Genomic DNA, 12,303 nt, shown 5'->3' with positions numbered 1-12,303 from the left:
TTGCAGAGGACAATTGGAGAATGCCGGGGAGGAAGGGGATGGGTCACAAGCAGGTGAGCCTCCTTTCTGTGGCACCACAAGCATCAGCATGGAGATAGGGTGGCTGTGCTAGAAGGATTTATAACTCCAGATTTCCAGGTCTTATCAACAAGCTCTTTCTCAATCGTGATATTGCGGGGAGGGCAGGGGGGCAAGAAGGCAGGGACAGACTAGAGAGAGGCATTGTGGGGAGGGGAGAATCTGGCAGAAGTGTGCACATCTGGGTGTAGCAAATAGAGGAGTTCAGAAGGGAGGGAGAGCAGGAAGAGTGAGGAGAGAGGCAGGGGCGGGGGAAGCTGTTCATGGCCAATATTCATATGGGATATTGAACCGGTTAATAATAATGCTTGATCCCTTGTCTTGTTTCCTGTGGCCTAGGCCTGAAAGGCCGTAAACCCGCTTTGGAATGCAGTGAAATCCTGAGGCAAGTCCAGAGAGCCAGCCCAGGGGGAGCACTGTCTTACCCAGGTTTCTACTCTCCAGAAGTTTCTCCCCGCCCCCAGAGGTCCTCACTCAGTGCATTTTATTGCTTGGGGGAGGGGCCAGGTGGGCAGGGTCTCTGGTCATACCTGTAGCTTCTGAGCCAGAGGCACAGCAGAATGGGGAAAGGCAAAATGGCCACCTTATGCTGCTTTGGTGGTCAAGGGGAGAAGGGAAGAAGGAGATTCTGTAAGTGGCAATGGCGGGCCTGTGGCCACTGAAGGCACCAATGCTGCCTTTAGGTGCCTCTTTCTCCCTCCAGTCTTCCCCTGCTGTTCATTCTTACTTGATGTCACCTGAATAAAAACATGGCCCAAGGGAAGTAGCACATTCTGTGGTTTGCCCCTGGCCACACCCCAGCTGACTGCCTCGAAGGGCAGGGACTTCCCTGGCAGGCCTCCTCTGGACTCAGCCCCTAGTCTGCATTCAGCTCCCAAGTAGGCCTGCAGGCTCAGCAAGACTTGAAAACAGCCCTCTGAGGACCCCGGGGGGCAGGCCTCCCTCCTCTGGCTTCCCCACTGAAACATCAAATGGAGCAGACCTGGGTGGGAGGGTGGAGTTAACAAACACAGCCAGGTTTGGGGGAGGCAGCTCCTTCAGACTCACCACTCCAGCCTGAGCACATACGCCCTGGGACTTCAAAGCCAGCGGCTTGTTTACCTGGCCACAGAGCAGCAATAATGCTTTCCCTTTTGACCTAAGAAGGCATCCCTCCATTGTTGCAAGAGGACAGCTGGCCAGAGGGGGCAGCAGAGAGCACGGGGACCCTTCCATGGGGGCTGAGAAGTGGGCACTGCTGCTGCTTGACCTGCAAGTCCCAGACCAGGGGATGTGTTGAGAAGGCCTGAAAGACCCCTGGATACACCTCTGGAAGGACAGTCCCAGCCAGGAATCGGTCTGAGAAGGCAGGCTCCACCCCACCACAGGCTGGTGGAACTGGCCATACAAATGTCCCCGGGAATGGAGACTGCAGCCCCATGCACTAGCTGCTCACTTGAAGGCAACCCTTGGTTCCAGGAACTGCTCGCCACAAACGTGGTGGTATAGTGTGTGTGTGCTTGTCCATGCCGTGTATACGTGTGTCCATACACATATGTGTGCTCAGGAATGTGCATAGCCCAGTGATCCCAGACACCAGCCTGTGGTTCTCTAGGAATCACGCCCTTGACTCACATTCTGAAAGCAAACATTTATGCTTGATCTGAATGCAAGACCAGAGAATGGTATATGAGAAACAGTAAATTAATCCAGCCAATCAGCTCAAGAAATGGAGAAACCCATCTTTGGATTTGCTGAAGCCTTACTTACCCTTTAACTTCCTTCTGCCAGGTCAATGATGAAACACTCATATTTTCAGGGATCCTCAAAGAGGCGTGAAAAGTCTTCCCAGACTGTAGCATCCAGCATACTGGTAGACCTTTAACAAGATGGTAAAAATAATGACAAAGATGATTTTTGGTTATAATGATGACGGTGATGATTTTTTCCCTGAAGAATGCCCCCCACCCCCACATTCTCCATCCCCTATGGAAGAGGATACTGAGAGTGTCTAGGCTTTTTCTGAAGAGATGGCCCCACAGTAGACACACCGTAGTGTAAGGGAAGTTGAGGGGACACTAGAGTCACCCAGAGCTGGGTTCACATTCTAATTCTGTCACTTATAGCCTAAGGACATGATTTAACATTTAGATCTCACATTTCTTTATCTATAAAGGGGCTGAAGCCTATGGAAGATCCTACCCTTGGAAAGGAATGTCGCTGGTGATTATGACTAGAGGAAATTATTTGGTGAAGGAACCAAGAGTGGGAACTCAGGTCTGGGGCTGCAGGTCCCACGCATGGGGCATCCACAGCAGGCCCTTTCCCCATCTAAAGACACAGCACCTATGGTGGTTCAGAGCCCAGACACCTCAAAGGGGCTGCCAGAGTCCAATCCCACACATGGCTTTCAGCTGAATGACCTTAGGCAGACACTTAAACTCCATGCCTCAGTTTCCTTACCTGTAAAACAATGATAATACTGTCTACCACAAAGGACTGTTGCCAAGACAAAAAGAGTTAAGATGTATCAAGTGCTTAGTACTTAGAAAATGAATGACAGGTACCTTTTTTTTTTTTTTGAAACTATGGCTCTTTGTTTTCATGTGGACAGTTCAAAGGAAGTCAGCAATAGTTTTTGTTTAAGGCAAAAAAAAAAAAGAAAGAAAGAAAAGAAAAGAAAAAGAAAAAACTGGAGGTTTAAAGAAAAGCATCAGTAAGAACCTGGTTGAAGGATTTATATCTTTAGAAGGGAAATACAGTGCAGATATCTACATCTGTTTTTAAAGAAGTTTGGGGAGGTTAAGTTTTAAAGCTAGCTTGGGGCTCATTTCCCAGGTTTAAAGTAATTTGGGGGTGGTGTCACAGTGCTAAGTGTAGGGTGATAGGACAGTGGTCACTGCTCAGGGCCTTGGAATGGATCTTGCTGTCACACAATGCAGGTAACAGAGAGTGAGACAACAAAAAGTAATGAAGGTGCCAACTGACATTTTTGAATCGAGCATTCATCATGTAGGTCCTAAAGGTATAGGCATAGGCTGTGTTGGGGTAGAGGTGCTGGAAACTGTCAGCCAGTGGCATAGCCTGTAGTAATGCCCTAAAGCCTTGACGCTCTTGTGGAGTGAAGCCAGCATTCTTTTTGTTTCCCTTGGGGTTGTGAAGGTCGATTTCTTCATGAGCCACATTGAGGTCCCCATATGGCATAAGGGGTTTCTGGGAAGCCAAACCCTTCAGGAACTTGTGAAAGCCTTCATCCCAGTGCTGCCAGTACCCCAAGCGTAACAGACCTTGGCCTGCATTAGGTACATAGGCTGTTACCAGCACAAATGCGTCAAATTCAGCCATAATCACTGAGACCTCCTGCCATCTCAGGTTTGCAGTTTTCACTATTGTATTGTCAACACTGGAGTCACACGATGCTGTCCTTGTAAATACTGTCCAGGCAAAATTACAACTATTTGATGGAGACGAGGAACATAGGTTGGGGTAGGGGGAGGCTTATTGATTTGTAAGTATGGGTTTATAAACAGGACAGGAGCAAGGGAGATTTGGGCAGCTAGGATTTCCATCTCAAAGGCATGTTCCTGAAATTCATTTGTGTTAGATAGAAGGGTGGATGGTTGGTAACCCCACTAAACCAATGTTGGGTATTGCATCCATGAACATGGTATGTTGCTCTATTCATTTAAACCTTCTGGCCTGTCAATATAGCTGAGCAGAGAACTCTGATTCCTCCTGTACCTTCCCTTCTTGGGGTTATTCTATCATCTCTTAAGGGGTTTTTATTTTTTTTAAGATTTTATTTATTTATTTGACAGGGAGAGAGATCACAAGTAGGCAGAGAGGCAGGCAGAGAGAGAGGGGGAAGCAGGCTCCCTGCTGAGCAGAGAGCCCAATGTGAGGCTCAATCCCGAGATCATGACCCGAGCCAAAGACAGAGGCTTAACCCACTGAGCCACCCAGGTGCCCCTCTTAAGAAGATTTTTTAAAAATCATGAGATTTCTGGTTTCTTGTAAGAAATTTAAACTCTATAGTAAAAATCTCAAAGTACTGATGCTCTGAAATTTGACTTTTATTCTGTCCCAGGACAGCAACCCCAAATGAATTCACCTATTCCTGATTAATCAGGTGTTTCTGGGTTACCTGTTGGCAGCCTCCAAACTGCAGATCCTTCCCCTTTTGTCCCTGTCACAGAGTAGATTTCTGTCCTAGCTACCTCCCCACAGACCTTGCCCTGACCTAGAGAGCTCTGAAGTGCTGCAGGAAAGGATATAGGGGATGGAATGGGAAAAAAGCCAAAGAGTGAACCCTAAACTTAAGTCAGCAATGTGCCATAGTTGCTAAGAAGACAAAAATCTAGAGTGCATCAATAGAAGTGACTGTATCCAGATCATGTGACAAAAGAGCCCCACTTGTTTGCAATCAGACCCCACCTTAAAGTCTGGGCATCGGTTTCAAGAGGGACAGTGAGCAACTGGAAAGCATTGAGAGGAGAATAATCAGAATAGTGAAAAGTCTGGAAATAATCTCATGTAGGCAATAGCAAACATTCTAGAGATGCATAGTCTCACAGGGAAGATCTAAGGAGAACAAATACTTGAAGAGGTATAATGTAGAGTAGAAAATGGATTGCTCTCTGGACCAGATTGTGGGGACAGTGTGGATCCACACGACCATTATTCAACTGTTTGTTAAGGAAGCAAACCTACCCTAGCAGTAGGTAAAGGCTGGACAGTGATCTCAGCAATGGGGTATAGGGATAACTACATTAAATAGGAGGTTGGAAAAGATAAGAAGCCATTCAACTCTAAGAGTCTGTGAGGTTTTATTTTTTTGTTTGTTTGTTAAGTTATAAGTAGGACAAGTCGTCTGTTTAGGCAAAACAGTATCTGCCTAACACTCCCACTATTAGAGGCATCTAACTGGGTAAAAGCATTGTTTGTTCTGAAATAATCTCTTTTAAGATGCAGTGTGTTGTCTGAGAAAGGTGACACATTAGCACAGATAGGGAGCCAGAAGGAAGTTTGGAATCATGGAAATAGCGTTTGACTGTGAATCAGAAGATTTTGGTTTGAATCTTCCACTTATTAGCTATGTGGTCTTAAGCAAGTTATTTACCTCTTTGAGTTTCTGTTTCTTCGTCTATTAAGTGAGAATAAAAATGCCTATTCTCAGATACCAAAGACATATACCTTTTGCTGGTACAGACCCACCAGGCACAACATAGTTCCAGAGCCAGCAGCTCTAGTGACATACATATCAGAGTAAAGGTGACATGTTCCTTTAACTAACATCTATCAACTTTCACCACTTTCATCCATATTCTACTGGCTATCCCAGGCAATGCCACAAGGCAAGAAAAGAAATAAAAGGTATAATGATTGGAAAGGAAAAAATAAAGTTGCTACTTGTTAACAATATGATTGTCTTCATAGAAAATCCAAGGAAATTTATACACTGATTATTGTAACTATCACAAGAATTGTGAGAGATTGCTGAATTCAATCTCAGCATATCAAAAAATCAAAAGCATTCTTATATACCTGCAAAAACTGATTAGAAAGTGTAATCTTTAAGAGTTCCTGTCACCATATCCACAAAAACTAAAAGGTATATAGGTACTAGCAATGGATCTAATAAAAGAAGTAAAAGAAGTGTTGATTCAAATGGAGAAATTATAAAACCTCATTGACAGTCAGAAGGTCTAAATGAATAGAGCAATATACCATGTTCATGAATGGAATACCCAATATTATTTTTTAAGTCCCAAATTACCTTATAAATTCAATAGAATTCCAATAACAATCTCAACCTGGCCATATCTGTGTATAGGGAACTTTCAAGCTAATCTTAAAATATGACAGAAAAGAGCCAAGAATAGTAAAGACAATTTTGAAGAAGGATGAGGCAGTTGCCTTACCACAAGTGAAAATTTTTAATAAGGCTATAATAACTAAAATCGTGTGATTCTGACACAGAAAGCGAAAAGTAACTGCGATGAAATGGAATAGAGAGCTCAGAAATAGACCCATGCATTTAAGAATTATAGCAATGGCATCACAGATGACTGGGAAAATGATGGATAGTCAATAAGTGATGCTAGAACAATTGATTATCAATATGTAAAAGTAAAAATAAAATTACCTTCTTACCTTACACCGTATATAAGGAGTAACTTAAAGGCTTTGATGTGAAAAAGCATAATTTTTAAACTGTTAGAATAAAATATCAGAGGATAGTTCTGTGGCCTTGGAGTAGGGCAGGATTTCTTAGGTAAGACCCTAAATGCACAATACTATAAAGAATACACTTGACTATATTAAAATGGAGATTTAATATACTAAATGTGCTTAATATATTAATTATATATATATTTTTAAAGATTTTGTTCATTTGAGAAAGACAGCATGAGCACAAATGAGCAGGGGGAGGGGCAAAGGAAGAGGGAAAAGCAGACTCCCCACTGAGCAGGGAGCCCAACAGTGGGCTCAATCCCAGGACCCTGAGATCATGACCTGACATGAAGGCAGATGCTTCACCGACTGAGCCACCCAGGCACCCTATATTATATTGAAATAGGAAAAAAAAAAAAGCACAACAAAGTGAAAAGCCAAGCTCCAAAGTGGGAGAAAATCTTTTCAAAGAATACTACTAACAAAGGGTGAGTTCCAGGTTATATAGACATTCTAACAAATCCATTTTTTATTTTATTTTATTTTATTTTAAGATTTTATTTATTTATTTGACAGAGAGAGATCACAAGTAGGCAGAGAGGCAGGCAGAGAGAGAGAGGTGGAGGCAGGCTCCCTGCGGAGCAGAGAGCCCGACGCGGGGCTCCATCCCAGGACACTGGGATCATGACCTGAGCTGAAGGCAGAGGCTTAACCCACTGAGCCACCCAGGCGCCCCACAAATCCATTTTTTAAAAAGGACCCACAATCTAAGAGGAAAAATACACAAAGAATATGAACAAGCAAGTCACAGAAAAAGAAACACAATAAACAAACAAATGCAAAGTTACTTGACCTCACCAGTATTTTGAGAAATGCGACTTAAAATCACAATAAGAACGACTTTCCGGTAAAGACGTGGCATATTGAGCATTCTACCATTTCCTCCAAAAACCTCACAAAGATGACAGCAGATTCTTTTTATAAAAGGCATAAACTCACAAGGTTAAGGAAAATGGGAGAAAAGGCTATAGCACTAAAACTTTGGAAGCCAGAAAGCAAACAAATGGGAGATAACTGACAGAAAACCAAAGAAAGCTGAATCTCAATCTATAAGTGGAGAGAACCGAGAAGTAACCCAGTTTGGTCTACCAGATACCTTGGGCAATGAGGATGAAGATGGAGTGGTAAATAAGACTGGATAGAAATCTTTAAAAAGCCAATAGGTTCCTAGATTTCCTTTCTTGCTTCATGCAGCCAGAACTTTTAAGAGATTAAAACAAAGAGTCTGTGGAAAAGAAAAAAGCAGACAAATGTGAGAGCAAGTCATTATACAGAACAAGAGAATTAAGGGAATGTTTATATAGTAAATCCTGATAAAGTGAAGGGAGCCTATACCCTTCGGGAAGGAGATTGGGAAATGCTTCTAAAGGATTCCGACTAGTCCAAGGCGAAAATCTTGGTACTTCTGACATCAGGTTCCCCCAAGGACATGGCCCAGCCCAGCCAAGTGAGCACCATAATCTCAAACTCAGAACTTTCAGTTTTTTAGTGCCCCATGTTTAAATATCAGTGAGCATTTAGCATCACCAGACTCCTAAGGAAAGACCTCTAACAAAGACAATAAAGACAAAAAGAAACAGGAAAAAAGCAACCTGGAGAAAACAGATTCTAAGCCGGAAAAGAAAACTAAGACCAAACAAAAAAAATCGAAACAAATAATAAAAGGACTGTAATTACTATTCTTAGAGGGGTAAGAGTAGATATTACTACATCCATAAAACAAGATGGGGGAAACGTTAAAATGAACATTTGAGGAATAAAAAAAAAGTTAGAAATTTAAAATTAAAAAAAGAAATTAAAAACATATGACAATTTCAATGGAAAAATTAATAAATGGATTGGAAAATAAAGCTGAGAAAATCCCCAGAAAGTTGAATTAGAGACAAAGAGAAAAAAAAATAGGAGAGAAAATAAGACCAATGCAGGAGGCCCAAAATCTAAATTATAGGAGTTCCAGAGAGAGCCAAGAAAGCAGAAGAGAGGAAATGCTCAGATAAATAATCCAAGAAAAATTTCCCAGAAGTAAGACCTGGCCCTCTGGATGGAAAGGGCCCACCAAATGGCCACCACATTAGATGAAAACAGATCAATCCATACATACATATTCTTAAATACATAAAACCACAGAATGAATTCAAACCAACTTCAGAACAGTGGATACTGGAGAAGTATGAGAGGGTAAGAGGAGTGGGGAGGGATACAGAGTGGGTTTCAACTAAATCTATAAACTTTCTTCAAAAAAAGAACTGGCTATGGCAAAATGTTAACTTTTATTAAATATGGGAAGTAAACATGAGTATCTGTAATATTCTCTAAACTGCTCTGTATCTGTTTCATAGTTAAAATATAAATGCAATGAGGCTCAGGAAAATATATAAGAATAATCATATCAAAAAAAAAAAAAAAAAGAGGGACACCTGGGTGGCTCAGTGGGTTAAAGCCTCTGCGTTCGGCTCAGGTCCTGATCCCAGGGTCCTGGGATCGAACCCCACATCGGGCTCTCTGCTCAACGAGGAGCCTGCTTCCCCCCACCTCTGCCTACTTGTGATCTCTGTCAAATAAATAAATAAAATATTTTTTTAAAAAGAATAATCATAGCAGTCAAAAACTGGAAATAAACTAAATGTCCATTCCAAGAAAATAGATAAGTTGTGGTATATTCATACGATGGAGTATTATTCAATAAAAAGGAATGAACAGCTAAGTCATGAACAATGTGAATAAATATCAAAAATATGTTTAAGAAACGGAGCCAGATACAAAAGTGTGTGGAATCCAATAACAAGCAAAATGAATCAAGGGTGATAGAAGAAGGAGTTGCCTAAAGAAAAGAGAAGGATTAAGGGATTGGACTGGAAAGGACAAAGAGAGTGATAGACGGTTCTATACCTTGCTGTGAGTGAAAGTTACATGAGTATATGTAATTATCAAAACACACTGAGCTGAATACTTGAGATCTGTCATATTATTGTCTGTAAGTTGTACTTCAATGATGAATGAATGAATGAAGTGGGAAAAACAGGTGACCAAAGAGAGCTTCAAAGTTAAGTTTTGGGTTGAACCAATGGAATACTAGTCAGCCATCAAAAAATGAAAGTTTGGTGCTCACTTCGGCAGCACTATACTAAAATTGGAATGATACAGAGAAGATCATCATGGCCCCTGCACAAGGATGACACGCAAATTTGCAAAGCGTTCCATATTTCAAAAAAACAAGAAAGAAAATAAAAAATGGAAGTTTTCCATTTGCAACAACATGGATGGAACTAGAGGGTATTATGCTCAGCAAAATAAGTCAATCAGAGAAAGACAATTATCATATGATCTCACTCATATGTGGAATTTTAGAAACAAAGCAGAGGATCATCGGGGAAGAGAGGAAAAAATAAAGCAAGACAAAACCAGAGAAGGAGACAAACCATAAGAGACTCTAAATCGTAGGAAAAAAACTCAGTTTTTTTGCAGGGGAGGGGACTGGGGGGATGGGGTAGCTGGGTGATGGACATTAAGGAGGCCACATGATTTAATGAGCACTGGGTATTACATAGGATTGATGAATCACTGACCTCTATCTCTGAAATCAGTAATACATCGCATGTTAATAAACTCAATTTAAATTTTTTAAAAAGGAAAAGCTCATGGTCTGCATTCTGTGACTCCAGATGTTCCTAATGTAAAGTCCCAGGTGGGGTTGGAGAGCCCGTTGTTTATAGAAGGTCCACATCTCTTCTGTATTTTCATCTCTTAACCTGCTTCAGAATCCACATGTAATGGGTATCAGAGTGATGGTCTGCTTCAGAGCTCTGGGAAAGAGGTAGGCAAAAAGGCTACAAAGAAAATTCACCAAGCTCAGACCTCATCTTGGCCAAACTTCCTTCCCATCTGTGAAGCTCTCTGACAACGTTCCTGACCACGGGTAAGCCAGTCTTCATGCTTGAACCTCTGCAGTGACAAAGAGCTACCCACCTCCCCAGTAACAACACCAGTAGTAACCACGAGCCACTTGGAGTGAGTCCTCTCCACGTGCCTGGAGCTCTTCTCAGCCCTTTACATGTATTGACTCACCGCAAGTCCGCTCGATCCAAATTTGGACAGATCTGTCTGCAGAAAGTTCAGATGGGGCTCCCCAGTTTCCCTCTGATCCTCATGAAGTCTCTTAACTGAGGGGGAATGAGGAGTTCCACGTTGGAACAGGTTGCCACGGAGACCGCAGGGGAAGACAGATGGGTGTGCAATGGGCTTCATGCTTATCGTCGTAAGCCCAGTCTATCCCGGGCTCTCAAGTCATGGCAGTAGTCATAGTAATAGTTAACAGTTATTGAAGCACGTGCTTGCTTTACATGCATTTGCCTCATTTAATCCATAGAACAACCCTCTTTTTCTACAGATGGGCCAACCAATGCTTTGAAATGTTAAGTCACCTTCTGAAGGCCCCAGAGCTGGTTGCTAGCGTTCTAGCCCCGGCTGTCTGGCCAGAGGCCGGGCTGTTAGCTATACCCGTCGGTACAAGTTTTCAAAGTTAATGTGTTTCTGAGAAGAGTGTGATAGAAAAATCGCTGAACAATGTGAGAAGGCTGGGGCTCTGCTCCCCCTTCTGCTACCACTCTGTGAGCCTGAGCAAACTGCTCTCCCCTGTTCCTTCAGTATGAAACATGCGAGCGGTGTCAGATGACCCTGAAAGCCAGGCCTCACTCTGATAATCTGTGTTCTAAACTGTAGGTGTCTACAGTTCTTTTCCGTCGGGAGTGTGTCCTGAGACACACTCTAGTTAACTAATGTCTAGTTAACATATGGAGATGAGGAGGAAGAGACGTGTGAATGAATGAATGAGTGGTCAGATGGAGTAGAATCTAGCATTTTCCTTTGCAGAAGGCTGTTCCTGGTCAGCTGATCCTGGAGAAAAAAAAAAAAAAAGAGGGTCCTGATCTCACTTTTCAGTTTCATTGCTTTTCTCCAGTCAGCTTCAAATCTTGGCTGATGAATAAAGCCCGCTTCAAACCCAGGGCTTTCTCTCAAGGCCCAGCTGTAGACTAGAAGCAGAAAGTGAATATGCACAGAGTCGCCAATTAGTTCACTCACTGCCCTCATGACCTCTGACCCCTGCTGGGCCACCCCATCCATTAGCTGTCCTCTTCCCCTCTGCCCTCCTCTCTCCCAGTTTGAGCGGTTGTCGGGCCATTCTCTTTCAGCAAAGAAACATGCTCAGGCATTCAGCCAGCCGTTTCCACTTGTTGTTCCTTTGTCTCCTCCCTCTGTTGCCCTTGTTGCTAACCTGGTCACCACTCCTTGACCCTTGGCTGGGCTCTCGCCCCTCCTGGGTACAGGGAGGGGCAGTATTGCAAGGCAGGGCTCGCTGGGAAGAAGAAGGCAAGTCCTTGCTTTTCTTTTTTGGATTTCATTCCACATGCTTGAGGTTTTTTGTTTTGTTGTTTTAAAGAATTTATTTATTTATTTGACAGACAGAGATCACAAGCAGGCAGAGAGGCAGGCAGAGACAGAGAAGCAGTCTCCCTGCCGAGCAGAGAGCCCGACTCAGGACTCAATCCCAGGACCCTGGGATCATGACCCGAGCCGAAGGCAGAGGCTTTAACCTACTAAGCCACCCAGACACCCTCACATGCTTGAGTTTTAATCCTAGTCCTCCTCACAAGAGAATCCCTGTAATGCTTTCCCTGGGATGATGGTTTCTTTTAAAGGTAAGTGTTTTGAAGGTTTCTGTGAGTTGGGAAGTCAGCAGTATGTTCCTTTGAGATGCTGGCTATTCTATGAGTTTGGGGGAAAAAAAAACTATATTAAATACACACACACACACACACACACACACACACATATATAAAATTTATGTGTATATGCATATATATAGATATGACATATATATAGTTGATTAGGACAGGAAAGCCTAGTTCAAGATTATGGGTGTGTGAATACCTATTTGTGAAATAAGGTAAAGCAGTCATCAAAAGAGGAATATAAACCCATTTTATTGCACTTGAGAAAAGCCTTCTAAATGTT

The 12,303-nt window shown here is 42.7% G+C and overlaps 1 protein-coding gene and 1 non-coding gene across 2 annotated transcripts; one reads left to right on the top strand and one right to left on the bottom strand.

The window, feature by feature from the left end:
- Window positions 1-2,919: 2,919 nt before the first annotated feature.
- Window positions 2,920-7,153, bottom strand: LOC125086686 (DNA-(apurinic or apyrimidinic site) endonuclease-like). Its single transcript, XM_047706025.1, has 3 exons — window positions 7,090-7,153; window positions 4,202-4,315; window positions 2,920-3,491 (listed from the first exon to the last, which is right to left on the bottom strand). Exons 1-3 carry the CDS (start codon window positions 7,151-7,153, stop codon window positions 2,920-2,922), a joined length of 750 nt encoding a protein of 249 aa, XP_047561981.1.
- Window positions 7,154-9,393: 2,240 nt separating this feature from the next.
- On the top strand, window positions 9,394-9,498 carry LOC125088206 (U6 spliceosomal RNA). Its single transcript, XR_007123611.1, has one exon. It is a non-coding gene; the product is annotated as a U6 spliceosomal RNA (small nuclear RNA).
- Window positions 9,499-12,303: the final 2,805 nt, after the last annotated feature.

This window comes from Lutra lutra, chromosome 16, assembly GCF_902655055.1.
Source record: "Lutra lutra chromosome 16, mLutLut1.2, whole genome shotgun sequence".
Lineage (NCBI taxonomy): Eukaryota > Metazoa > Chordata > Mammalia > Carnivora > Mustelidae > Lutra > Lutra lutra.
This window is presented reverse-complemented; position numbering and strand designations above follow the sequence as displayed.